At 57.6% G+C, this 26,485-nt stretch overlaps 3 protein-coding genes across 4 annotated transcripts in view; all 3 read right to left on the reverse strand.

The window, feature by feature from the left end:
- Positions 1-153: 153 nt before the first annotated feature.
- Positions 154-7,656, reverse strand: PIP5KL1 (phosphatidylinositol-4-phosphate 5-kinase like 1). 2 transcript variants are annotated; one of them, XM_057548785.1, is made up of 10 exons: positions 7,582-7,656; positions 6,560-6,763; positions 5,285-5,335; positions 4,932-5,086; positions 4,588-4,712; positions 4,037-4,071; positions 3,891-3,946; positions 3,003-3,115; positions 2,552-2,705; positions 154-557 (listed from the first exon to the last, which is right to left on the reverse strand). In XM_057548785.1, exons 1-10 carry the CDS (start codon positions 7,609-7,611, stop codon positions 290-292), a joined length of 1,191 nt encoding a protein of 396 aa, XP_057404768.1. In that variant the 5' UTR covers positions 7,612-7,656; the 3' UTR covers positions 154-289. The 2 variants fall into 2 exon arrangements, with proteins under 2 accessions (XP_057404768.1, XP_057404770.1); XM_057548787.1 differs by lacking the exon at positions 5,285-5,335.
- A 3,000-nt stretch (positions 7,657-10,656) lies between these two features.
- Positions 10,657-13,523, reverse strand: DPM2 (dolichyl-phosphate mannosyltransferase subunit 2, regulatory). Its single transcript, XM_007194621.2, has 4 exons — positions 13,429-13,523; positions 13,052-13,141; positions 12,136-12,238; positions 10,657-11,336 (listed from the first exon to the last, which is right to left on the reverse strand). Exons 1-4 carry the CDS (start codon positions 13,429-13,431, stop codon positions 11,278-11,280), a joined length of 255 nt encoding a protein of 84 aa, XP_007194683.1. The 5' UTR covers positions 13,432-13,523; the 3' UTR covers positions 10,657-11,277.
- Positions 13,524-15,548: 2,025 nt separating this feature from the next.
- Positions 15,549-26,485, reverse strand: part of EEIG1 (estrogen-induced osteoclastogenesis regulator 1) — a 36,954-nt gene continuing 26,017 nt past the window's right edge. The window contains exons 4-11 of the mRNA XM_007194620.2: positions 25,494-25,610; positions 23,362-23,408; positions 23,051-23,205; positions 20,832-20,936; positions 20,548-20,743; positions 19,964-20,085; positions 19,799-19,868; positions 15,549-18,352 (exon numbers count right to left, since the gene is read on the reverse strand). Of these exons, the coding sequence (XP_007194682.2) occupies positions 18,307-18,352; positions 19,799-19,868; positions 19,964-20,085; positions 20,548-20,743; positions 20,832-20,936; positions 23,051-23,205; positions 23,362-23,408; positions 25,494-25,610 (858 nt within the window). The 3' untranslated portion in view covers positions 15,549-18,306. The remainder of the gene's footprint in view (positions 18,353-19,798; positions 19,869-19,963; positions 20,086-20,547; positions 20,744-20,831; positions 20,937-23,050; positions 23,206-23,361; positions 23,409-25,493; positions 25,611-26,485) is intronic.

Raw genomic sequence — 26,485 nt, forward strand, 5'->3', positions numbered from 1 at the left:
CCCCTGAGCCTTCATTTCATGGTCTGTAAAAAAAAAAAAAAGAATAACAGCATTTTTTTTTTTTTTGAGGATTAAATGAGCCAATGTAGGGGAGTCCCTGATAACAATGCCAGGCACAGCATCCCCAGCAAAATGAGTTCATAATATTAATTAGGGGATGCTGCCCTCTGGAGGCCAAGTGGAGGAACAACAGGCGAGGAGAGCCCGACCCGCTGCCCGGGCCAGGCTGGAACCCGCGTCCCCAGCGGGCGACCATTGTCCCGGTGGGGAGAGCGCGGCTGGGCGCCGGTCACTCGGTGTGCGCCTCCACCCACTGGCAGAGGCGACGGGCGTAGCGAGTTGGGCTGACGGTGGAGAAGGTCCGGCCTGGATAGCGCAGCGTCTTCCAGAGGTGCTCCAGCCGCTTGCGGAGCCCGTAGACTGTGGCGAGGTCCACGAGGCCCAGAAAATAGCGTTGCTCTGGCCCGTCCAGGATGTGTAGGGCATTGGGGGCGTCGGGCAGCAGCCGGCGGTTCTGGGCTTCTGGCTCCTCCAGGCTCTGTACCCCTCGCGTAGACCTGGGGGCAGACAGGAGGGTGAGGTTACCACCTCCTCCAGGGAGCCCCAGCTTATGGACCCTGTCAGCATGGCCATGCTGCCCCTGGGTCATTCTCACACCTCCCGTGTGCCCGGACCTGTGACGTCAGATAAACTGGGTGGCTGAGTGAAGTGCAGCTGACGGTCTAAAGCTGAGCTGTCCATTATGCAGCCATCAGCCAGCCATATGTGGCCACTGAGCACTTAAATGTGGCCAGTCCCAAATGAGATGCGCAGTTAGTATAAAACACATACTGGATTTCCAAAACAGTATGAGAAAAAGAATGTAAAATATCTCATAAATGTTTATATTGATTAGATGATGAAATGATAAAAGTTTGGATGTACGAAGTAAGTGAAATATGTTATTAAAATTATTTTTACCTATTTCTTTTTTACTTTTTAAAATGAGGCTACTAGAAAATTTAAAACTACATGTGTGGCTCGCATTAAATTTCTACTGGGTAGCGCTGGTCTAGAGCATTTGGGTCACACAGACTCTGGCTCTGCACTTATGTACCACATCACTTTGGGTAAGTCCCATGTTTGGGTACTTCCTAAACTGCTGTTTGGGGTCGTCCAACCCTGGAAGTTTCAGGGTGGCAGAGTTGAAACCTTGCAGACAAAGTCCAACCCAAGTTTGCAGATGGTGTGTCTTTTTGCCTCAAATTGTATTCCAAATCAGAAGATGCCTCTGGCTGGGCCCCCAATCCCAACCGGAAGCAGGCTCAGTTCCCTAACATTGTCCTCTTGTGATGGTGGGAGTTTGGGAGTGGGGGTCGCGGGGTGGGGGGGTCACTGAGGGCTTTATCCCTGCCCTGCCCAGGTCTTGGGGGAAAAAAGCCAATCAAAGAAAGCCCCACCCAGGCACCAACCAATCAGAACCGAGTGGTCTGGGAGCCAGGACAAGAGTGCTGGTACTCTCTGCAGTGCCAGGGTTAACCTGGGGGTGGTGGGTTCTGAATGAGGGGCTGGGAACTGGGTGGGGGTGGGGCTGTAGCTGTGACCATTTACCAGGCAGCATGGAGAAACAACCATCGTAGGCAAACTTGGGTTTACTTGCTGAATGACGGCTGTAATCTGAGCACCATCTGGGGGTAGAGGGCAAGGGAGAAGCTGACCTAGGTTGGATGGGCAGACTTGGTGGATTCTGTGCCCCATGGCAGGCATTCCACCATCTGGTCAGGATGTGCCCACCAAGCCATTACCTTGGGTTGTGCCCAAGACTCACCCATCCCAAGGTCTTCCTCCAAAGGGTGGGGATGGGGGCTAGGTGAGTGGACATCATTTTTCACTTGTCTTGTCCACCCACTGGATCAATGAACTTATTTCCTTGAAGTGCCTGTCTTAATCCCTGAGTAATTCGGTTCAACCACAGATGTTGGCCTTGGAGGACTGAAATCCAAGTAACTAACCAAGTACTAACATGAATCCTCAAAAGTCATTCTACAACTTCACTTCCTCTCTCCGAGGCTCAGTTTCCACATCTCTAAAATGGGAACGAGCCCATCCTCTCAATGAGGCTCATAGTCAGCATGCAAGGATTGGCTGCATGCAAGAGGAAGGCAACAAGATGATGGTGCCAGTGGTGATGACTTTGGGGTCCTCAAAGTGAAATGACCGAGTTAAGGGGCAAGGGCTCTTTCTAAGGCAAAAATTAAATAGTTCTGAAACCTTTAATGGCTCCACATCTCCTTCTGGAAAATGGGCAGATTCTTCAAAAGCACAACTGGATCTCACCTGGTCTTTCCTCTGCTGTGACCCATCTGTGCCTGCTACCCCTGCCAGCCAGACTTCTCCAGCCCTCCACCCTACACACACACACACACACACACACACACACACATACACACATACACACAAACACTGCACTTTCCAGTCTTCGAGCCTTTGCCTGTGCTGTTCCCCCACTACACCATCTGTCTTTTCCATGTTCTCATCACCTCATTCTTGCTGTTGCCTCTGGGGGGCCCACCTGGCTGTGCGGAAGATGAGGCTACTGCCTGGGCCCCGCTCATCCTCATGGAGACGCTGAAAGGCCATCAGGAGGCTGTAATCCAGCACGTTGAGCTCCCGGAGGAAGGCGGTGTCCAGTTCCATCTGGCGGAGGAGCCAGCTCCGCTGGGGCCCTGCCGGAGCATCAGTGCCCCCACCTGAGTGCTCGTTGTGTGCCAGGCAAGTTTCTGAGGGCTCCACACACATCTGCCCCAGAAGGGCAGATGTCATTACTGTCCCATTTCACAGATGAGGAAACTCATCTGTAATTTGCCTTGGTCACCTAGCTAGAAAGCTGTGGAGTTAGGATTCTCTGCCTGACTCCAGAATCTGGGCTCTTGAAGACTCAGGCAGAGAGCAGTGCCAGGGACACCCTTCTAACTTCACTTTAAATGGAGGAAGAGCAGGCAGTGACCGCCCCCGTGGCTCACCCAGGTTGATGGTCTTGCCCTGAAAGTTGAGGTCTTTCAGCACCAGGACAAGGGGGCTGCCCTCAGGGGCGGGCTCCACCCAGCGGCTCACCTCGCAGCCCTTGATGTCATACCTGGGAAATGAGGGGTGGGGGAGACAGAATTCAACCTTATAGAGACTTGAGACATACAGGGAACTCACAAGGTAATAAGAAACAAGAGCTTCCACTGGGTGACTGTCCAGATTCTCAGCACAACCCCGTCCCCATGTTAGAGATGAAGAAAAAGCCTCAGAGAGGTTTTTTGTTTTGTTTTGTTTTTAATTTGCCCAAGACCACACAGTGAGTAAAAGGGCAGAGCAGGGATTCCAACTCAGGCCCTTGAACGTCCAGTCCAGCCTTTACCCCTGCCTGTGACTGCCTCTTGGCACCTTGTCATCCCTGGGGTATCCCAGACAGAGGGGCCCAACCCTAGACGCAGCACCAGAGGGCATGAGTGAAGTCCGTGGCCCTGGGAGAGCACCAGCGTGGAGCTCGGAGGCAGAGGCAGGGCTAGGAGGCTCAGAGGGCCACCTGCAATCAGAGGCTAGTTTGAATCCCTGCTCCTCACGTAGTAGCTGTGTGGCTTTCCCCTCCTCAGTTTCTCTTCGACAAAATGGGGATGATTAGGACAGCTACCCCTCAAGAGTTGTTCTGGGAATAAGGATGGTGATGAATGCAAATGGCTCACACAGCGCCCATGGCATACTGAGTGCTCAAGAGATGCTGGTCGTGGGAATCACTGTCTCCGACCCGTCAGGAGATCTTGGTAACGTCCCTTCTCCTCCCTGCGCCTCAGTTTCGCTGTCTGTCTAGTGAGTGTGGGTGCTTCAGGTGGCACATTCCGGGTGGGGCCGGGAGGCCGACTCACCTCTCGGAGATGCGGCCGGTGGGATAGAAGACGCTCTGCATGATGATGAAGTATTTCTGGAGACGGGGGTAGGGAGTGAGGGAGGACAGTATCTCACCCTCCCCCCGCCCCCTCCGGCCCGGCCCCCTCGCCTCGGCCTCACCCACCTTCTTTCCCCGGGCCACCCGCAGACTGTGCACTCCTGGAAAGGGAGAGGGCGTCAGGTAGAGGCCCCAAACTCGGCAACGCCGGGTGCATCCTGCCCCAGTTCCAGGCCACGCCTCCTTCTCGCGATCCGCCGCTTCCCGAGCCTCCAGGCCACGCCCCCATACCCCTTCCCCAGCTTGGGGTAGTGTCCCAAGTCGACCCGCTTCTAAATTTAGCCCCAAAGATGCCGTGTCCCCCAGGCCTAGCCCTGCCCATATATCCTCCTCCCGGGACTATTCAATCCCAACCTCGCCCCCTTTGGGCCCCGCCCGAGGTCTTGGCCCCGCCCACCGACCCCCGCCCTCCTACGTTGCTGTCTAGGACCCGCCCCCACACTGAGCTCTGCCCCCAGCCGGCCCCGCCTCCTGTCCAGTCCCCTCCACCCTGCTCGGGCTCAGGTCCCCTACCGCCCCCGTCCTGAAACCGCCCACTCCCTGACTCCCTCCCCTTCTCGCTCTCTCTCTTCACCCCTCCCCTCGCCCCGCAGTCCCGGGTCCCTGGCCGGTCATACCCAGCAACCGCGCAAGCAGCGAGTGTGGGTGCCGCTGCAGGTGCTGCACGTAGCGGGGCAGGTGGGCGAGCAGCGCCCGCACCTCCCGGCGCCGCAGGGTCTTCAGGAAGAAGCGCTGGTCGTGGCTGGGGGGCGGGACGGAGAGGTCACTGACCAGGTGGGGCAGGAGCCGCCTCCCCACCGCCCCTCTCGCCTCCTGCCCTCGCCCTCAGTCTCTCCTCCTCCATCTGACCTCTATCTGGCCCTGACCCAACCTGACCTGGCCATTCTGTCTCTCTCCTCAAGAGCCCCCCTCCACCCCGGACACCTCTCCCACCCCTTCCCCACCCCAGCCGCCAGCTCACGACAGGAAGAAGCTGGCCTTGCTCTTGGAGGTGCTGAGGAACTGCAGGTAGGGGCCGCCGGGGCCCAGCGCAGCCTGATAGTCCTCCTCTGCCAGCCCTAGGGAGCGCCGCAGTCGGGCGAAGGCGGGGCCAGCCAGGGTGCCCAGCTCGAAGCCCTGCGGAAAGGAAGAGCAGCCCCAAGAGTGTCCCTGGGGCCCAGGTGTGTGCAGGCGGCTCTGGCGCGGGAGGGTCAGGGTAAGCACACCCTTCCTGCAAAGCCCCGGGGCAAGCCATCATTCCCACTGCACAGATGGGGAAACTGAGGAGAAGAGCAGAACACACCCCCTCCCATGCAGCACTCTTGGGCTTTCTACCTCGTGAACCTGGGTCAGGACCTCAGAGAAATCCTCCTCCGTGGGCAGCCCCTGTAGCAAGGAGCAGAGGGGCTCAGGGCAAGTCTCAACCCCCCGGTGCCAGCCCAGGGTCTCCAAGCATCCTGTACCTGGCCTCACCCCCGTTCCCCCCAATTTGATTCCTCCAGCCAGTGGGGACCACTCTGGGTGTGCCTGAGTTGGGCAGATAGACTGCCAGCCCTCCCAGAGCTGGAGGGAGGAGGAGAGTAACCCAAGGCAGGTCCTAGGTGTGTCTCATTCACTGCTGGGTCCCCAGCACCAGTCTCTGAGTTAGAGCCTGACACATGTGCCCAGACACACGTTGGCCAAAGTGTCGCCAGATGCCCTCCCAGTCGAAGGGGATGGCCTAGAAGCCTAGGACTGTCTGACTCAGCCTGGGAGAAGCAGGATCAGAGAAAGCTTCCTGGAGGAGGTGCCCCCTAAGCTGAAATCTCAAGGGTAGTGGAGAGGAGGAGCAGGGTGCTCATAGGAGCAGGAACAGCAGTGGGGGCCACCAGGAAGGGAAGGAGAGCCTGAGTGACTGAAGCGAGTAAGGATGGACTGGGAAGGAGGCTGGACAGTCGGCCCTTGGGGTTGAGCCAGCAGGACCGTGAGTCCAGGCTGAGTATTGGGGAGCCATGGAAGATTTTCAGCAGGTGATGAGATTTAGAGGACTCCTACTCTCTCCCTGGACCTCCAGGTCCCTGTGCTAGGACCTGGCTCACAGGATGTGGTCACACTGTGCACACATATGCACACACACAAACAACACACATGCTCACCCGGGCCGTCCAGCTGCTGAGCTTGCAGTGGGTGACCCTTTCTGCTGAGCCAGCCTGGCCCCAGCCTGAGCTCCGGGGAGGATGGGCTGGGCTGGTGGGGTGGGGGCGGGGTCCCTTCTCAACCACACACCCTGGCAGAACCGGGAGGGCCTCAGAGACCAAGGAGTACAATCCCTCCCACCCATTATACAGAGGTGACATTGAAGCCCAGAGAGAGGCAGAGACCCACCTAGATCACACATCAACCACCCGGGTCAGGGGGTTCCTCGCACTCCCCACACACCCTGGGCTTTCTGGCTTCCTGGCCTCAGCCCCCACCCCAGAATGTCCCTCCCTCCCTTCACCAAGCCCCTGCCTTCCTCTCCTTCTATCTAGCCCGCTCTGTTCCCCAGCCCTGCAGTATTAGCAGGACAGGGCATCAGCCTGGTCTTGCTGTCTGTGCTGTGGAGGTGCATGGGACAGACTGGCCACTCACCGTGGGCGGGTGGTCCATGGACACTTGAGTGGCAGCCCACAGCCCTGCCTGCATCATACACGTCAGCTGGTGCAGCTCATGCCCTGGGCCAATCTCAAACAGGCCTAAGCGAGACTGCTTGTCTCGTAGACGCCAGAGGAGGCCACGGTGGCCAGAGCTCGAGGTGGCAGCTCTGTGTCCAGCCTCTGGGGAGGGGGCCAGGACCTGGGGTGGGAGGCACCAGAAGCAATGAGCCTGAGGCAGCAAGCATCCCAGAGGGGAGAGACCCTCGTCTGAGTCCCACGTCCACTGCTTGTCAGCTCACCCCTCATCCCTCTCTGCCTCAGTTTCCTCAATTGTAAAATGCAGATAAGGCTGGTACCCACCTCACTGGGTGTTGTGAGGGGACAGTACCTGGAATGCAGTCAGCACCCAAAATAGTGATGGTTATTATCAGTAGGAAGAGCATTTGTTCTGCAACCTCTCACTAGCTTAGGTAAATCACCTAACCTTTCTGCACCTCGTTTTCTCATCTGTAAAATGAGAACTACAATAACTCCTTCGTGGCAGGTATTAACTGTTGTTACTGTTGAGTTTGAGCATCCTGCACAGGAACTCCTTATAGTAGGAGCTGTGATGTCAGTGATTCAGTCATCTATTCCACTCGTCTATGCCGAGTTCCTCCAGGCCAGCGCGGAGGGTCAGCACGAAGCTGAGATCATAGCTGCTGACCCCTTAGCATTGGGCACCCACCAAGTGCCCAGCGCTGTCTGAGAGCTTGACCTCCTAACAGCCCTATGAAGGAGAAGCTTTTATCATTGTCTCCATTTTCCCGATGAGGAAACTGAGGAAGTTCTCGGGGGATACCCGCCGGACTCCCCGCTTCAGACCTGCGGTCCCATGTGGGGCGTGTCCCAGTCCCGCCCAGTGCAGGACCCCTTCTGGGCTTGGATGGGGGTGTGTTCGCCGTGCACGGGGAGGCGAGGCCCTGCCCCTGCCCTCCAACCCTTTCCTTTCCTGTCCTCTCTCGGGTCTGCACCTACCTCGCGGGGCCCCGGGCTCGGCGCGGCCATCGCCCCCGCAGCAGCTTCCCCGGGCTCTGGCCGCGTCCCCCGCTGCCGGGCCGCCCCGCTGCAGGAGCCAGGCCCCGCCCCTGCTTCTGGACCGACCAATCGCGTGGTGCCGGTCACGTCTGCACCCAATCCGAGCGGGGGCACGGGGGATCGCCTGCGGGTCCCGCCCCCGGGTCCCGCCCCCGGGGCTGCAGCACCCTTCGGACCGCGGTCCAGGGCGGGGCAGGGCCGCCGCGCGTTGGTTAGGGTCCCCACCGGGGGAAGACCCCACATTCCCTTCCTGGGGTGGGAGACTCAGGTCTCGGGGCGCTCGGGGAGGCGGGTAACCTAAATCCAGTCCCGCCCACCCACCCTGGCGTGAAATTCCCACCGACTGTATTTCGGGTGAGGAAACTAAGGTCCAGAGAGAGAAGTGACTACCTCCAGGTCACACAGGAAGTCCGGGGCGTGCGTTCATTCAACACTTATTTTGAACATTCACTATGGACCAGGAGCAGTGTAGGCCGGGGTGGCGTGGGGGGGGGGGGAGGCGGATTTTAGTGGTGAGTGAGAGGGAGGAACACAGCTGCCAGCGTGAGCTTTTAAAAGCATAAATCGCATGATGTCACTCGCACGCTCTAAGCCTCCAGTGGCTTCCCACGGCACTGGAACAAAGTCCAAACATCTCGGTGTGGCCCCAGGCCCACCTGCCCACTCTCCAGCCCCATCTCAAATCACTGTCCCTGCACCCAGCACACGGTCACAGGGGCTCCCCGCTGGCCCTTGGCCACCAAACTCTTTCACACCTCCGGGCTTTTGCAGGTGCCGTTCCCTCTGCCTGAAATCCTCCCCTACCTCCACCCTCGACTTGATTTGCTTTATTCCTTATCACCTTGCCCGACTCTAAGTGTCCCCTCCCTTCAGTCATGATCACATCGCTTTATTTTTCTTCATCACACTTAACACTGTCAGAGACTGTCTTGTTCATTTATTTGTTTATTATATCTCCCCTCCCCCACCCAGAGTGGGAGTGCCAGGAGGGCAGGAACCATGCCAGGCTCCTTCCCTGGCTCAGTACCTTGCACAAACCAGTGTTTGAGAAGTATATGCTGAACCAATGTGAGTAGGATGTGCAGAGAACCTCAGTGAGTCCCAGGAAATGAAAGGCCAGTGTGACTGGCGTGAGGAGAGCTCAAGCGAGCATGCAGGCTCTTGTCGGCCGGCCATGGGAGGGAGAGGGACGGCAACCCAGAGAAGCATTGTAAGTGTGTGAGAAAGATTCTCAGAAAAAGAAAAAAAAAAGCTCAGGGACTTCCCTGGTGGTCCAGTGGTAAAGAGTCTGCACTTCCACTGCAGGGGGTGTGTGTTCGATCCCTGGTTGGGGAAATAAGATCCCGCATGCCGCGTGGTGCGGCCAAAAATTAAAAAAAGAAAAGGTGCTCAGATGTTTTCAAAAGACCACTGGTTGTAGTGCAGTCAGATTGGAGGGGGCCATTGTGGGCAGGGGAGAGCAGTGAGGAAGCCTTTGGTGATTTAGGGCAGGGGACGGTGACTTTGCATCTAGAAGGTGATGGGGGAAGGGGAGAAAAGGGGAGAATTGACAGGATTTGGGGTCATGTGGATGGGGGGGTGGAAGAGGAAAGCCAAGGTCAGTGATGTCTGCCAGGCTTCTGGCTGTGGGTCAGGGATACAGGGTGGTGATGCTAAGGCAGGGCACGAGGGGAGAGCCAGATTTGTGCGGGGGGAGAGTGAGGGAGTCTGAGAATTCAGATCATGACAGGATGAATTTGAGGTGTCACTACGACAGCCGATGAGGAGGTCAGTTGGGCAGCTGGTGCATGTGCAGTACATTGGGGCTCAGAAGAAAGCTGGGCTGGAGGTGAGCCTGGGTAAGGATGAGGTCACCCGGAACAGTGTGGGGTGAAACAGCCTGTGATGAGTCCCGAGGAACCCACCCTCTCGTGGCAGAGGAGCATGAGTGCCAGAGAGAGCATAAAGCAGGAGAATGGGCCATCCAGCATCTGAGGGTGTACCCAGGGGGGAGGTCACCGGCCAAATGTGGCAGAGGGGTCAAGGAAATGTGCTTTGGATTTAAAGACTGGATGTCACAGGTGGTCTGAGTGCAGCCCCCCTGGAATGCTGCCAAGCACAGCAGGGGTGAGGAAATGCAGGAAGCAGGTGTGGATACCCTTTTGGGAAGTTTGGCTGTGGAGGGGAAAGCGCGGGAGAGACCCGGAGGGAATTACTGGGTTGATGGAGGGTCCCTTAAACGGAGCCTGTAACATGTTCATTTAACACTGGGGGATCTTGTTGAAAGGCAGAGGCTGTTCCCTTGAGAGGGATCATCAGACAGGAGGCTCCTGCTATAGCAGTGGGAGCGGACAGGACCCAGAGTCCAGGTGGGCAGCTCTGCCTGGACTGGAAGATGGAGAGAAACAGGTAAGGACAGGGCAGGTGTGCCTGTAGTTGCTCTCTCTTCTCTGATGAGGGGGACACCTTTGCTAACTGGAGGAAGAATGAATGTCCAAGGTGTGAGGGGTGGAGGCCCACACTGTGAATGGGAGAGCTGGCTGCCCAGTGGGGCATGGCGGGATTGCCAGGGACTAAGGCTGGGCCTGTGCCAGTTAACCTGAACACAGTGGAACCAGCCCTGCTCTGGCTCATAACAGCCCTCTGCTCAGAGCCACGCTAAGTTGGGCTGCTGGGTACAAGAGACAGATGACAGGCTTGGGTTTTCGGGGACTAGCCTGAGGGTCCTTAAAATACCAGTGCCAGCTGGCTAGGCTGGCACGGGGGAGACCTGGTAGAGGCTGATGTGGCGTCTGGCAGATCGCCGTGCCTCCACAGACTCCCCAGCCATCAGCTGCGCCAGGCCAGACCCGTATCGGTCCCGGACCCGGTCCCTGCTTTATCCTGTGTCCAGCACACAGATGATCCAGGAGGCACCTGAGGCACCGACTGCACAAACCAGGGTCTCCTGACCTGAGGCCAACGCAGAGGCCAGCTCCCAGCCCCTCTCCAGCCCCTGGGCGGCCCAGTCCCCTGGTCAGGGATGGCACTGAGACAAACACACCATCAACGTTTATTGTTCAGCTCTCCCCAACAGGCCAGCACTGAGGCTGGGGGGCTGGGCCTCCATGAGAAGCGGTCAATCCAGGGGCCCCCCGTGTGGCCACCCTAATGTGCTCTGGGGCCTGTCAGGCCTCCCCCTAGGCTTTCCAGGTCCAGAAATCCTTGTGGGGTCTGGGGTATGTCAGACCTGGGAAAGCTGCCTTTGTGGAGGAGCAGGACATGGGGGGAGAGGTCACATGATGCCCCAGAACCTGCCAAGTCCAGCAACAGCATGTGACATGAGGGAAACTGAGGCAAGAGTGTAGAAGCCAGAGGAAAAAGCGACAGGGAGCCTGAAAAGTGAGGTGGGGAGGACCAGCATTTTCCAGGCCCTGAACCTGAAGAGGGTGAGAGGGAGACTTCCAGGGACCCCTCCCTCCTGGCTTCTGGAAGGGTGAGCAGGGGCTCTGGTCAGTCAGGGGTGAGTCCTGAACAGCTCCATCCCACGAGGGTGTCTGCAGGGTAGCCAGGCTTGAGGGGCCCTCAGTGCCTGGATGGGTCCTCTGGGCCCCCACCCTTGGTCTGCCCTGGAGAAGAAGCAGAGAAGGGGCCGGCAGCCTCATCCCTGCTGGGCCTTCACTGAGCCTTTTTGGTCACCTTCTGATTCTTCAGCATCACGTAGGTGATGAACACGCCTGGAATATACAGACCAGAAAGGTCAGGTAAGAAAGCTCAGGGCTGCTGGGAGGCCAGAGCAGGACACAGCATGGGAGAGTGACCCACACAGGGGGCCAAGCACCTACCCAACCACACTCCAGGCCACCTGGTCATCTCCCCAGTTGTTCATCAAGCCACACATCCACCCATTCATTCAAAAAACATCAGCCGGGTGCCTACCACAGGCAATTTGCTGAGTTTAGTGCTTCCAGTTCTACAGGGAATAAGATCCACCCAACTATCCACCTACTCACCCCGTCAACCACCTATCCTCCTACCTCCCCACTGACCCACTCAGCATCCATCATCCACCCATCCCATCATCCAGACACCTGACTGGTGATGCATCCAAACCACTTTCTCGAGCACCAACTCAGTGCCACAGCTTGTGCCGGGGGCTGAGTACATAGCAATGATAAAGCAACAGTCCTTGCCCCTTAAAAGGCCCACACACTAGACCCTGGGACACAGAGAGGTGCAGGGATCTTGAACCGGGGTGACAAGGGGGTGACAGGTGATGGAGGTGTGAGCAGAGTGATGGTGGTGGTGGACGGAGCAGGAAAAAGGGAGACATCCCATTAGAGTCCAGTGAGCCTGGGGCATCGGGAAGACTGACTTAAAGCCCTGAAGGATGAACAGGGAAACCCCAGGGGATGAGTTGAGGGCAAGGAGCCTCACGGAGATGTACAGCCAATGACAAAGTGTAGCAGCATGTTCAGGGCTGGGAGAGCGTCATGGGGTCCCTCAGACACGCTGCCCAGGGTTGGGGGAACTTACCCACAAACAGGAGCAGCAGGAGGCCGGCAGCTAGTGGGATGGCAACGGCATAGGCTTGGGGCAGGAAGTACTTGTGGATGACATGCTGACTGTCGATGAATGGCTGGCATCGAGGGCAGAGCTCTGGTGAGCATTCCTCGCCCTGCTCAGCTCCCCAAGCCCAAACATCCCACCTCCTCCGTCTCCGGGACTGACCCCATCAAAGCACTGAGACTGCATTTGCTTTTCTTTAAGATGATGGCATTTGGGGTGCCTTGGTTTGTTCCCTTCCTTCATTTATCTAATAGTTGTGTACGGGGCACTTGCCTGGTGCCTGCCCTAAGTTGGGGCTGGGGACCTGGCAGGGAACAGAAGACAAAGGACTTGCCCTAAGGCTCCCACAGCTTAGCAGGGGCAAAGGGTACATGAGGAATCCTCGAATGATTCCCAACCTGGGCTCCAAAGTCTTCTTTACTAACATTTTTCTCCAAAGGATACCAAGTTCTGCAAGATTTTGCCTTCCAAACACTACACTTTTAAAGCAGTAACCAAGAACTTTTCCCACAGGGAAAAGAAAAATCTTAAAGACTCTCACAAAATCCACTGGCACCTGTCATGCCCAGGGGCCCGCAGGATAACGAGATAACGACTAGAACTCCCATCAAAGGCAGCGCAAATCAAGGACAGGACTTTACAGTGTAGTGGTTAAGGACTCCACCTTGGGCCTGAGGCTTCCCCCTGGGCTTCCGCTTCCTCGTGTATAAAGTGGGGGACACCGCTAGCATCTTCCTCATAGTGCTGTTCTGGAGCTTTCGTGAGGTATGCAGGTAAAGCACCTAGCACAGCACCCGTCACATTGCAGCTGCTTAAATGATGTTAGGAGTTGGCCTCAAGATCCAGGGATGGGAGGTGAGAGAGGACGGGGCAGCACACATACCAAGAGAATCACCCAGACGGTGTAATAGGTGAAGATGATCAGGCTAACGGCGACGAGGCCAAGTCCCACCACCTGGTCTGTTCCCGTGGCCTGCAGAAAAGGGAGAACTCAACTGAGGCAGTGATGCTCCATTTAGGTGCACTAATGAAGGGGGGCGTTGCAGCCTGGTTACGCCCATTCACTCAGCAGACGTATCAGACGAGGCGGATAGGTCAATTTTAGGCCGGGAGAGAGAGCGCCGGGCCAAGGCCTATCACCCGTACGACGGACTGGCGGGAGAGCGATGCCGGCTCTGAGTACTCAAGCCCCAGCTCCTGAGCAGACCCAGGACCCCACCCCCAGACGCCCCCGTTTCCCGCACTCGGCCCCAAGCTCACCATTTCCCCAGCGCTGCGGGCACTGGGGCAGCAAGCCTCATCCGGTTCCGGATCCGGGCCCTTCTGGCCTTGGGCCGCGGGGCACGCCGGGAGTCGTAGTCCTTAGGCCGGTCCAGGACCACATCGCCCGAGACAGGCAGGCACCGCCTCCCCCTTTGTATGTCGGGAAATGTAGTTTCTCAAGGGCATTATGGGCCGCGTTCCCGAATCTCTAGGGAATGGGACAGAGAGGGGCGGGGGGGAACTCAGTCTGGCTGGCATTTGTGGTCTCAGTCCTGTCGAACTCGCCCGAGAACAAAAGCCCCTCTCTCGATGTCCCAGAGTCCCATAGCCAAAGCGGGATGGGGGTGGGTGGTCGGAAGTCCCATATTTCCGATGGAGAAAATGAGGCTCAGAGAGGGGCGCGCTCTTGCAGGAGATCACAATCTGAGTCAGTGGTGTAGCCGACTTCAGAACCCGAGGGCACTACTTCCTGGTCCCGAGGCCCTAACTTGTCTGTTGAGGGTAGGGTGCAGAAAAAGTTCACCGACCGGCCTGGGCTGGGGCCCCCAGGGATGGGGAGGATGTCGACTGGCTGTGAGAGGGCACCCCCTTACCATGCCAGGCTTACCTGGCGACCCTTCGGGTGTCCTCTCTTCACTGCGTGAATGAGGCTAGGGTGACCCTCCCTTCCTTCACCGTCTGCCTCTTGGGCCCTGGGTGTCCCGCAGCCCAGACAGGTCTTCGGACTGGGCCGGTGTGCAGGCCCCCCCCTAGGCTTGGAGGCCAGATCATCTTCGATGTCTCCTCCAGCTCCGAGGTCCGGAACACTGTCTCCTCACAGCTCATGGGGCTGGCTGCTTCTCCCGCATCCGGTCTCACTGGGATGCCACACATCCCAGGGAAGTGACCTTCACAGCTGGGCAGGGTTCCCTCCTCTGTGCTCCATAGCCCCAAGTGTGGCTCCAGGATGACACTTATCACTGCGTTTTAATTAGCTGAGTTACTTGTTGATCTGGCCCACGTGACTGTGAGCTCCCTGAGATTAGCATCTGTGGTCACTGCTGTATCCCCAGTGCCCAGAGTGAGGCTGGGCACAAGTAAGAGCTTTGAATCAGTCAACCACCTTTAAAATTTTGGTGACTTCTGGAATGCTACAGAGGACAGCATGTGGAGACTCCAGGCCTCCTGAGGGGTTGTGTGGAGGCTCTCGGTGTGTTATCTTCACTTGGGGGGCCGGGGCACACAGAGATCGGGTCTGAACTGGGCATGACATGCTCCTGCTGGCAGCATCTGTCTCCTTGGGTCGTCCAAGCCCATCACAAAGCTGAGAGGGACGTTTTTTCCCCCTCCCACTTTGTATACTGATTTTTCACTAAGCATTACTGTGTTCCAAAGAAGCAACCTGTTTTTGGCCTATGTGCACAGAACAGAGGAAAGGACTGAGAATCAGCCTCCAGGGTTTACAGGGGCCATGAGTGGGCATCAGCACTAAGAAAGGGTGGGGACAATGTGGTGCTGTGGCAGGGACAAGGCCTGGTAGTCTGGTCCCTTCTGGCTTGTCCAAAGCCCTGAGGATTCCTGCCACTTCTGAGCTCATTAAAGGCCCAGGGTGACTTGCCTTTCCCAGAGCTTGGCTAAGTCAGCTCTTCTGAGTCAGGGGCAGAGAGTGAGGGGTGGTCCCGGCCTGGAGACGGTGCTGGCCTGTGGCTTTAGAGAGGCTGGGGAAACGCTCGGCACCTCCCGGGGTCTAGCTCCCTAGGAAGGCCTGTATACCCACTTTCTCATTTGATTCACAACCCCATTTGCAGCTGAGAAAACTGAGGCACAGTTGTTTGTCCTCAGGCATGCCTGTTAGAGGCTACCTGACTCTGGGGAGGTTAGAACTTGGGCTCTGAGGTCAGAGCTGCCACCTAGTAGGTGTGAGACTGGCAAGAAACTGCCCTTCTGGGCATCGGTTTCCTCCCCAGGAATCTGGAGTAATAACAGTGGTGGTAATTGTGATAACTACAGTCAGGACTTTGAGAACCCTGGGCACCGACATCTCCCCCACCCCCAGCATGTCACCTTATACATCCTGCTTCCTTCTGATGCCGTCTGTGACCCCGACTTCAACTCAGTAAAACAAACAAAAGCCAACATGCCATAACAAACAAAAACTGCAACATTTAATTTTTTTCCCCCCAAAACCAAGACACTGACACTAGGCTGATTTCCCTTTACAATGTTATTTTCTACAATAGAAGCTGGGACAGAGATACAAACACAGCCCACTGAATCAGGGGGTGGCGGTGTTATAACATTCTGTTAGAAAGGAGGGGTGTTAAAAAAAAAAAAAAAGACCTCCCCTCCCCCCATCTCCCTGCTCACCTCCCTAAAGAGAGGAAGCCATGGACATTCTCCGTCCTGGCAGATCATGCCATGCGGTCAGTTTGTGGGGTGACCAGAAAAAAAAAAACAAAAAAAAAACTAAAAATATTGTAGACCTTTATTTCTTTTCTTTAAATCTCCTAGTAAAAACGTTAAACTGTCTTTCAAGAAGATTCCAAACTGGCATTGCATAGACCAATTCCTTTCCAAAAATATCTCTAATATACTCTTTCTATCTCTCTCTCTATATATAGGATTTTAAGTCCGGAGCTGTGGGCACCTAATGGGAATTCACTGAGCTTGAGGCGACCAGAGGGCCGAAGAAGGAGCTCCCACGTGGGGATGAGGCCAGGACTCCAGGCCTCCGGCTCCAGCCAGCATTAATTTGGTTGTGGCCGAATTCTGTTAGTCCAATTACCCTGGCCCAGGGCCTAGCGTGGGAGGGTGTGGCAGGCTCTGTCTCCTTCTGGGTGACTGTCAAGTTCAGACCTCGCCTAGGTTGGGGCTAGGGTTCCTGGTTTGGGGAATTCTCCCCAACAGCACCAAAGCCAGCTATTTTATGTCTAAAGCCCCAGAACTTTGAATCAGACCCCAAATACACCCTGAATGCATCTCCTCACTGGACTGAGGTCATGAAGACACAGAAGGGAAGGACAGCATTCCCCCATCTTCTGGGGGGGTCACTTCAACTGGAGACAGTGCAGCCAGCTCCCTTTTAAAGTGCCAGGTGTCTGTGGGGCAGGAAGGGACCCGCAGAGCTGACCAGAGCCTTCTCCAGCCAGAGCAAATGCTCCGTCCTGCCTCAGCAGGCACCTTCTAACATTCATTTTCTAAAAGTTAGGTAATTAAAAACAACAACAACAAAAATCCTAGAAATGCTCTGGTCCCAACGCCAGGAGGTTCCAAGACCAAGACTCCAATTCTTGCCAGTGGGGCAGAAGGGCAAGGACCCCTCCCAGCCTGGGGAGGAGACACCCCCATCTGCACCCCACCCAGATCCCCAGCCCTGCTGGGACCCAGCCAGCGGGTAGGGAGAGAACAGAACCACCTCCCCTCGCCTGGGGGAGGAGAAAATACCAAACTGTGAACTCTAAAAAAGAAAAGAAAAAGAAAGGAAGGAAGGAAGGAAAAAAGAGGAAAAAAAGAGGAAAGAAAAGGAAAAAGGAATAGGGTTAAGTAAACACCAGCCTGCTGGGTTTATACAAAATGAGTGAAATTTAAGAGCGGCAGGGGGGTCTGTCCAGGGACTGGCTGGCAGTCAGAACCCACCTTCAAGCAAGTAACGAGGACTAGGGCGGGGAAAGTGCTGAGAGCAGAGGATTTAGGGAGGGGCGGGGGCGGGGGCAGGGCCAGACTGCCCCCCGCTGGGAAAACCCCATTAATGGACCCCACCTCGCCCTTGCCCAGAGAGGGGATGCTTTCAGAGGATGGCTGAGGCTTTTCTGGCCAGGAAGCCAGCTCCAGGCCAGTCCAGTCACAGCCCACCTGCCTCTCCAGCACTGGCCCCGGCCTGGGCCAGCTGACCCTGAGGGGAGAGAAAGGGTGCTTTGCCTGCCCAGCCCAGCCCAGCCAGGCCACTGAGCTCCAAGGGCTTGGGAGGCACCTGCCCTGGCCTCCTACTGGAAGCCAGCTGCTCAGGACCCAGTCCCGGGCAGAGGGGAACCACCGACCACGCTCACACCGTTCTCAGCACAGGGCTCGGGCCTGAGCTGGAGCTAACTGGAGGGGGGAGGGGCAGTGCCACGTTCCAGCCGGGCTGCTAGGGCTGGGCTGCTGACCGCACAGCAGGCAGCGCCCAGGAATCCTTGGGAAGGGCTCAGAGCACGGGCAGGTGAGGGCCAGGGCGCTGTGCTGGAGACAAGCGTGTGCAAAGTGCAGGCTGCCAGGGCAGCAGGAGAACATTCGTTGCGGGGGGAGGTGGGGTCTCAATCTGGAGTGTGGGTGGGGTTTGAGGTCTTGGTTCCCAGGAGGAGGCTGCCAGCAGGTCCCCCGGGACACAGGGAAGGGACGGCTGAAGCACTGAGCAGTCCGAGGGCCATGGTGGCAGGATTCCAGGGGTGGACTGGCCCCCCAAGGGCACGGGAGCAATGGAGCAAGGCCCTGCCAGGGCCACTGGCTGGGACAGTGCTCCTGGAGTGAGCAGGGACACAGGACAAGAGGCCCCTCAGCCACAGGCATCCCTGCATGTGCAGGAGTTGCTGCATGTCCTCGCTGAGGGGCCAGGTGGGTGTCCAGAGGGGCAGTCCCCGCCATGTTTGTCTGGCCCACCTGCTTCACGGGCCCATGTGTCCTGCCCTCTAGTGGTTCAGAGGAGAATATTCACAGTGGTGCCCGGGGCCCTGGCGGGCCATGAGCGTCCCAGCAATGATGGGAGGTCAATGGAATGATGCTTTGGGGCTGGAGTGCACGAAGCAGGCACAGATGAAATGCGGCACGGATGGTGATCCGAAGGGGAAGGTCCCTTGTGGAATGACTTGCGTCTGGACGCCTGTGAAGGCAGGGCCCTTCTCCAGCCTGGACGCCCGCTCCTCAATGGCTTTCAATCACGACTGGCTCATAGACCCCAGAGGAGACCCTGCGGGGAGAGACAGGTCAGCTTGTCATCCTTGATGGTCCTTTAGGCCAGGTCCTTTGGGCCAGGCCCTTGGGAGTACTTCACAAGCAGGCCCCATTTTGCAGAGAAAGAAACTGAGGCTCAGAGAAGTTGAATCACTTGCCCAGGGCAACACAGATGTTAAGTATCGGAGTCTGTAGGAGTGCAGAGCTGGCACAGACCATGCCCCAAGCCCTCCTGGGCACCGGCAGCTCTCACGCTGGGGTGTGCTGCGCCCATCCTCACGACAACTCTGGCAGGTAGGGTCTGCAGCTAGCCTCACTTGACAGGTGAAGAAACTGAGGCTCAGAGGGATTATGAGGTTTGCTAAAAGCGCAGTAGAAGGTTGGGGAGCTTGATTGGCTCTTCTCCCCACTGAGGGAGGCCAGAGCCACCCCTGGGATTGTGGACATTCAGGGCTCAGCATACAGCTCTGCAATGACCTTGCTGCCAAATAGATTGGTTCTTCCTGTCCTGCATCTCAGTTTCCTCATCCTCAGAGGGGGCTAGAGAGGGATGTCACAAAGCCCCAAAGAAGTGCCCTCTGTTTTCTTCTTGCCCACCCCACCCAGGGCAGCTGAGGCGGCCATGGAAAGATGGCAGTTGCAATTTCAAGCCTCAGCCAGTAGGGGTCAGCAGAGCAGCACCAGAGGGGAGGTCTGGAGGCCCTGCATGGCCCAGCCAAGCCCCCTTCTCGCTCCCGCTGGAGATGTTAAATGGGCTCCGGCCGGAGATGTTAAATGGGCACTTTCCCATCTGGCCCACAAGAACCAGGGGAAAAGGCTTCAGCACAACCCCGCAGGTGGGAAGCTCCCCCACTCACTCATTCGTTCATTCATTCAGTGAGCCAGGCACACAGAAAGCATGCTGTAAGTGAATGATCATGAGAGGGCACTCTATAAAACTGTAGAGTTCAAGTCCAAGTTTGATCCTACCACCTCCTCGTCTCTGAACATCATGCAGCAGAAATCTGTGTTGCTCACTGCCGTATCCCCAGCACCTACGGATAGCTCAGTACCTGGTGTGTAGCTGGTGTGCAATAAATATTTGTTCAATAAATAAACAAGTCATCATCATCATTTTTTAGGAGTTCCCAGATCCAGGAGGAAGGGAAAGAAAAGTAGAATCCAAAATAAAGATGTATTAAGCCCCTGCTATGTGCCAAGCCTTGTGCTAGGCACTTACCAAGGTTCCTCAGAACCCCCAAAACCAAACCCAGGGCCTTTGTCCCAGGTTTCCAGGTAAGGTGGTGTGGTCCACATCATTTGACAGATGGGGAAACTGAGGCTCAGAGAGAAGTGACTGGTCCAAGGTCACACTGACAAGAGCTGGCATTCAAAGCTAGGTCAGTGGTCTACAGAGGCCATATGCTCTCACCACTATGCCCCAGAGCCACACTCGTGACCCACCCAGAACCTTCAGCCCTACCTGTTGGCCAGCTGGATGCCACTCAGGGTGGTGGAGCCATCGCGGCTCACGAACAGCCGGAGGTTGCTGTCTGTGGGGACACAGGGAAGGATGGGGGCTGAGCGGGGCGGCGCCACCAGGGAGCCCCTGGGCATCGTCCCTGGCCCGCCGGCGCGGGCAGCTCACCCTCAGTATTGCTGCCGTCCGTGAAGTCCTGGCTCTGCATGATCTTCTCCACGATGTCGTCAGCGTCAATCCGCGTGTCATCCACCCACGTCGGGTGGCTCTCCACGGAGTCCTTCTTCCTCCTGGGGCGGGGCGGGGCAGAGTCACAACAGTCAGGGCAGCAACAGGCACGACGACGACAGGACCAAGCACCCGCAGCACTCAGGAGGCTCAAAGTGCACGTGAGAGCTGGTCCAGACTGTATTCATTTAACCCTCACATCAAACCCTACGTGCGGATGCTGCTACGACCTGGTTTTACAGAGGAGGCCACGGAGGCCCTGAGAGGTTAAGTACCAGCCTCTGAGAGGCTGCAGAGCAAGGGAGCAGGCGGGGACAGAGGGGACACTAAACCACACGCAGCAACCGCTCACTGAGCATGCGTGCCAGGCCGGGGCGCCGCGCCTGTGAGCGTCAGCTGGTTGAATAGCCACGCCCACGCCGCTGTGGCGGGGGCCCCCTTGTCCCCGTTACAGGTAGAGAAGCAGAGGCTCAGGGAGCCACCGGCGGGGTCTGCTCTCCAGGAGCACGTATGGTGAGACTTACCGAAACGAGCGGTCCGACAGATGTGGAGGCCGGGGTGGCCGCGGCGGCTTCTCGGGGGGCCGGTGCTCACGCTCGCTGCCCTCGGGACCCTCCACAGCTATGCTGAGGCCGCCCGAGGCGCTGCTGCTGGTGGACGTGTTCCGGCGGTGCGTCAGGTCCGAGAGGCTGGAGGAGCGCGAGTGCTCGGTGCTGTAGCCTGGGGGGCGGTCGGGGACGTTGATTACCGGGAGCCGGGAGCCGGGGAAGGTGGAAGACCAGGGGCAAGGGGCCGGGCGGGCACTCACCAGAGATCTTGGACTGCTGGCTGGCGTAGCTGGAGTTGCGGGAGTGGCCGGAGTGGAACACCTCCTCGGGGCTGGAGAGGTTCTGGTCCGGCTCCTCTGGCACCCCTGGAAGCCGGGTAGGGGCAGGGGTTACCAGTGTGCCCGCCCTCGCCCTTGCTCCTCCTCTCACTGAGTGTGGCGGGGGGATGGAGAGCACATTATGTATTTCCATTTAAGAGACTGAAAAGCTGAGGTCCAGGGGAGCAGCAACCTGCCCCGAGCCGCAGGTCACCACTCGAACCCAGGATCATTCGTTCATTTCACAAATATCTGTTGGGGACGTCCTCCACGCCGGGCGCTCTACTGGGTGCTGGGAACAGGAGACGTGGTGTCACAGGCACCAATGGTGGGAAAGAAGAATGTTGAACAAAAATGACCCACGATCAACCACAACTGGCGAATGGTGCAGAGCAGGGAGCGTATGGGGGGGTCTGACCCAGTCTGGAATCAGGGAAGGCTTCTCTGAGGAGGTGGCCTTAATGCGAAACCTTCAGGATGCGTGGAAGGGAGGAAGCCAGATAAGGCATCAGGGAAAGGGCCTTCCAGACAGAGGGAACGGCATAAGCAAAGGCCCTGAGGCTTGAATGGGCTTGGGTCTGTGTAGCTGTAGTGGAGTGAATAAGGGGGTGCGGGAGGCAGGGAACACACTTTCGGACAGTGACAGCAGGAGATTCCAGGGAACCAGGCGGGGTCTGCCCAGGGCTCCATGAGTAACCCCCACCCCGACCAGTCCTCCTGGTCAACACAGGAAGCAAGGACTCATCCATCCTCTCTTCGGAGATGAGCACACCCAGGCCATAGGATGGACCCCAGGCCTGCCTGTGTCCCCACCCAAAGCCACATGGCTTTTCAAGTCAGCAGGTTCTCCGCATCTGAGGGGTTGCAGAAGAGGGAGAGCGAGAGGCAGAAAACCAGCTATAGAGGCTTGTGGGGGCTCAAATCCCACCCCCCGTGGGAGAGGCACCTCTTCTACTTTGCACAAAAGGCTCCATATTTGCTGGAGTGGCCTGGTCCCCAGATCTCTCCTCTGGGACCCCCACCCTGAAGCTGGAGAGAGCAATGGAGCTGGGGAGCCCCCATTCCTGCATGCAGCCCCCAGGCTGAGGCAGCTAAGAAGCCCAGCTTTCTGCTCTGGGCCCCACTAGGCTGGGTGTGCAGGAAAAACGGGAGTGGAGGGAAGCTGGCCCTTGGGGTCAGAGGGTCCCTCACTGCTCCCATCCCCTGGGGGCAGAATCACCCAGCAAACAGGGCCTGAGGCCCTGTGCCCTAATTGCTCTTGCGGCACAAATTAGGGCCGCCGCGTGCCGCCTTGCTTACTGATCAGCTAAGGGGCAGTCCTCCTCCCAGCTCTGAGCTCATCCCCAGGGAAGGGGTGCAGAGGCCAAGGCTCATGCTCGGAGGGGCGTGCTTCACCCCGCACAGCACTCAGGGTTGCGGGGTGGTGCAGGCTGGAGCCTTCTCTCCTGGTATCACCTCCCCCTCTTAATTGCCACACTGATTCCTCTGGGGATTCAAGCTCATTTGCATTTTTCATAATATTAGTAATAATGATAATTTAACAAAACACGTGCTGGGAAATACAGAGGACGTACTATGTGCCAGGCAAGGCACACACGTACGTTTGCTCAGTTCATCCCCAGAGCAACCCAAGATGTGATTGCTACTGCTGATCCCATTTTGCAGAGGAGGACGCTGAGACCTGGAGAGGCAAAACGGCCAGTCAAGGTCACGCAGCAAGTAGCAGAGCAAGAGCTCACAGGACATCCCTCTGCCAGGAACACTGCACACCACACCCCAGATTCAGCTCAAATGACACCCTTTCAGGGAGCTTTCCCCGGTCGTCCCCAGGCGGACACCTTCTGTGTCTCTCTGACATCTCTCGTCACAGCTGTAGCTGGACATGCATTTGACATATTTATTGTCTCATTGACACCTGTCTCTCCTGCTAGGCCAGGGACCCGGTTAGTCTCGGTCCAGGGTGCTGCTGTGATCCTGGGGCCACGCACAGAGCCCAGATCACAGGAGGGGCTCAGACACCTGCCTAATGGAAGCATGGGTGGGTGAACGCCATCCCACTAGCCTTCTCTTCTCAGCAAGCATCCCCCTTGGGACCTAGGGATATGGGGAGGTAAAAGCCTTAGGCCATGGGAGGGGTAGGGAGGGCAGGTGAGGAACAGTACCTGAGCTGAGGATGGTGGGCCGGGCCTTGGGGGGCCGGGACCCTGTCAGGGAGTTGGTGCCACTGCCACCGCTGCTGGTCCCGCCACCCTTACACGTCAGCTGCAGGGAGGAATCCTGGCCTGGGATGGAGATTGACTTGGCAGTGGACGGCGGCCTTGGGAAGACAGATGGGTGTGACCGGAGTGCCCCACTTTGGGGTCAGAGAAGACAGGGGAACCCAAGAGCCTGGAGGAGGGGACAGTCCCTTGTCCCCCCTCCCCGTGTCCAGGACAGAGCCCCCACCCCTCAGGCACCCTGCACCAGCACTCACGTCTTGAAGCAGGGGTCTCCAGAGAGCAGGAACATTCCAATGGTGACCTGTGCAAAAGCCGGAGAAATCAGCCACGCCCCATCCACCCCCCAGCCCAGGCGCCCGGCCTTCCTGTGGCCTCCCTGCTCTGGCTTCAGATGGGCTTGGACTCTGATCCTATCTCTGTCCCTTGCTGGCCCTGGCGAAGCCACCAAACTTCAGTGAAGCCCAGTTTCCTCGTGCAGAGGACAAAACTGATCCTAACGCCTACCTTGTGGAATAGTGGAGAGGATGCTGGGCACCTGGCACGGGGTGAGTGAGGAGGGAAAGTCAGCTACTGTCATTGCAAAACTACAGATAGACTGTGAGGCCCTCGAGGGAGGAGCCGCAGACACTCTCCATCCTCTGCGCCCCTCGCAGTCCTCAGAGCGGGTGAGCAGGTGGGAGGGAGGCTCTCGATGCCTACACGGTGGGGAGGGGTTCACAGATTCCAACACAGAGGGCAGGGGCTTGTGAAAGTTTGTTGAATAAAGTAAAGCAAGAAGCCATAAGAAATGTAACATCCACTCGGGCAAAGATTTTGGCAATGGTCTAAACAAGGCAAGGTTTGGGTCCCCAAATCTGGGCTGGGACAGAGCGACAGGCAGAGGGGTGATGGGGTGGGAAAGAGGTGCTCAGATCACAGGGACACCTCTGACAAAAATGGTGACCGCTGGGGTGAGGCTTTGTTTTTTTTTTTTTTTTGTTTTTTTTTTTTTTTTATTTATTTTTTTTTTTTTTTTATAAATTTATTTATTTAATTTTGGGGGGTTATGTTGGGTCTTCGTTTCTGTGCGAGGGCTTTCTCCAGTTGCGGCGAGCGGGGGCCACTCTTCATCGCGGTGCGCGGGCCTCTCACTATCACGACCTCTCTTGTTGCGGAGCACAGGCTCCAGACGCGCAGGCTCAGTAGTTGTGGCTCACGGGCCCAGTTGCTCTGTGGCATGTGGGATCCTCCCAGACCAGGGCTCGAACCCGTGTTCCCTGCATTGGCAGGCAGATTCTCAACCACTGCGCCACCAGGGAAGCCCTGAGGCTTTGTTTTTAATGGATTGTTTCATTTGGCCATGATAGCAACCTACAAAGTACGTGATGGCCCCAGGCTGTAGACGAGGGAACTGAGACTCAGACTCAGGGGAAGGGACTGCTCAAGGCCCTGCAGACAGGATGTGGGGGAGATGGCCTTGAACTGGAGGCCACCTGCCCCTGGGGTCCCCTCGATCTGGCCTGAGGATGCACTGGGCCACTGGAGCGAGGCTTCAAGGGCTTGGCTCTCACAACAACTAGCCTGGACCTTTTCAGGTGCCTCTGGTTTCTTCGGCAAAAGGCCCAGGAGGCCCCAGAGCCCTTGCCTGCCACCTCTTGCCCGGCTCTGCCAGGCATAACATGCTCCCGCTGGGTCAGCTCGCAGAGGTGTGGTTACAACAAGACTGTTTTCTCAGCCAGGTGGAAGGGTGTGGGGACGAGGAAGAGAGGCATGCTGGCAGCGGATGCCCAGATATCTCTGTCCCAAGAGGCCAAAGCGGCAGCTGCCTGGGGGGAGGGTGATGCCCCGGCTGGGCCCTCTGAGCAGCTGGCCGGGTCTGCCAGGTCCGGGCACGGCAGGCCATCTGCTCACTGATGCTCTGGGAGCTCAGGCTGCCTCATGACGTGTGGGGCAGTGGTTGGGAGCTGGACCGCACGGTCACGCGCCAGCTCTGCTTGTGACCCCAGGCGGATGATCTAACCTCTGTGCCTCAGCCCCCTGCGGTGCAAAACTGGGGCCAATAATAGATACCACACCCCACGGGGCTGTTGTCAGACACCACGAGATAAGGGGTGGTAAGCACTCAGCCATGCTGAGCTCACCGAAAGTGCTCACCAAAGCGTTAAAGAGACTATTGGGTCCACCCCTGACCCCCGATTATGGATGGGGAAACTGAGGCCAGTGCCTGAGCCAGGCCTTCGATGGTGGCTTCCTGACCCCAGGACCCACATCTTTCCCAGTGTCTCTCACTGCCTGTCTGGGGTGAGAACCTGTATTCTTAACAACCGTTCGGGGGACTCTGACGCGGAGCACGTTTGCCCCCGCCCCTTGCTGGGAAGGGGCAGATGGGGCAGCGGAGCCCTGGTACCTTGAGGATGGAGTTGTCCTGTCGGGTGTTCTTCGTGTCATATCCCTCCAGCAGGCAGCAGCGCACTGTGGAGCCCGAGCCTGCAAACTCCGCCAGGTTCAAGTCGGCAAAGCCCAGCTGTGGGGACAGAGGAGAGGGTGGGAGGCTGAGGGGAGTGCGGGCGCATGGCTGGCAGCCCAAGGGTTAGCTTGGCAAGGTGGGATGGGGAGGGGAGGCAGAGCCCTCGGGCCCGCCCCACGGCCCAGAATGCCTGTTGCATAACCGGCACCCAAGGACAGAGGCCCGGGCTGGCGGCTCCAACGTGGCAAAGCCAGGAGCTCACATCCCTGAGCTGCACAAAGCGCCCTTTGTGCCATGTCCCAGCGTGCACCAGGGCAGCGCCCCAGATGAAAGGACATTGTTGTCTGTGACACAGACGCATTGTTCCCTGGGAAACAAGGCCGTGCTGTGGGAGCCACCAGGCCAGCGGACAGGAGGGGAGGGAAGGCCCGTGGGAACTTGGCGTTGGGCTGGGAGGGTGGAGGGCACTGCAGGGTGAGCAGGAGACCCTGGCGGGAGCTGGAGTGAGGGGCTGGTGGGAACTCCCAGCTGCTCCTGCGATGTAGAAGGGAGCAAGGGATGCGGAGGGAAGCGAGAAAGTGTGAGAACATGGTGTATGAGCTGAGAAGGCCTCCTGGGTGGAAGCCAAGTCTGCCAGACCTGGAGGTTGAGGTTGGGGGGATGCTGGGCTTGGCGACTTGGAAGACGAACCAAGCCAATCAGGGACATTTATTGAGCACCTGCTGCATGCAAGTCTCTACTGCAGAGCTTAGGGCACATGCTTCAGACAAGGAAACTAAGGTTCAGAGCGGGGAAGTGACTTGCTCAGGGGCTCACACACCTTAACCGGCAGAGCCAGAACTGACACTAGGCCTGATCTGCGTCAAGTCTCACCACCTTTCTGGGCCTCAGCTTCCTCCTCTGATTAAGGGGAGCTGAGCCTGTGGTGGAGC

The sequence above is a fragment of the Balaenoptera acutorostrata genome, chromosome 6, assembly GCF_949987535.1.
Source record: "Balaenoptera acutorostrata chromosome 6, mBalAcu1.1, whole genome shotgun sequence".
In the NCBI taxonomy this organism is placed as follows: Eukaryota; Metazoa; Chordata; class Mammalia; order Artiodactyla; family Balaenopteridae; genus Balaenoptera; species Balaenoptera acutorostrata.

Coding starts and splice junctions, on each gene's coding strand:
- DPM2 (XM_007194621.2), bottom strand. Junction 12,239..13,051: donor CCGTCTGGGTGATTCTCTTG/GTATGTGTGCTG, acceptor CCTCGATGCCAG/CCATTCATCGACAGTCAGCA. Junction 11,337..12,135: donor CCTGCTGCTCCTGTTTGTGG/GTAAGTTCCCCC, acceptor TGTATATTCCAG/GCGTGTTCATCACCTACGTG.
- PIP5KL1 (XM_057548785.1), bottom strand. CDS start 7,611: ATGGCCGCGCCGAGCCCGGGGCCCCGCGAG. Junction 3,947..4,036: donor GGGTGGCCCGGGGAAAGAAG/GTGGGTGAGGCC, acceptor CCCCGTCTCCAG/AAATACTTCATCATCATGCA. Junction 3,116..3,890: donor ACCGGCCGCATCTCCGAGAG/GTGAGTCGGCCT, acceptor CTCATTTCCCAG/GTATGACATCAAGGGCTGCG.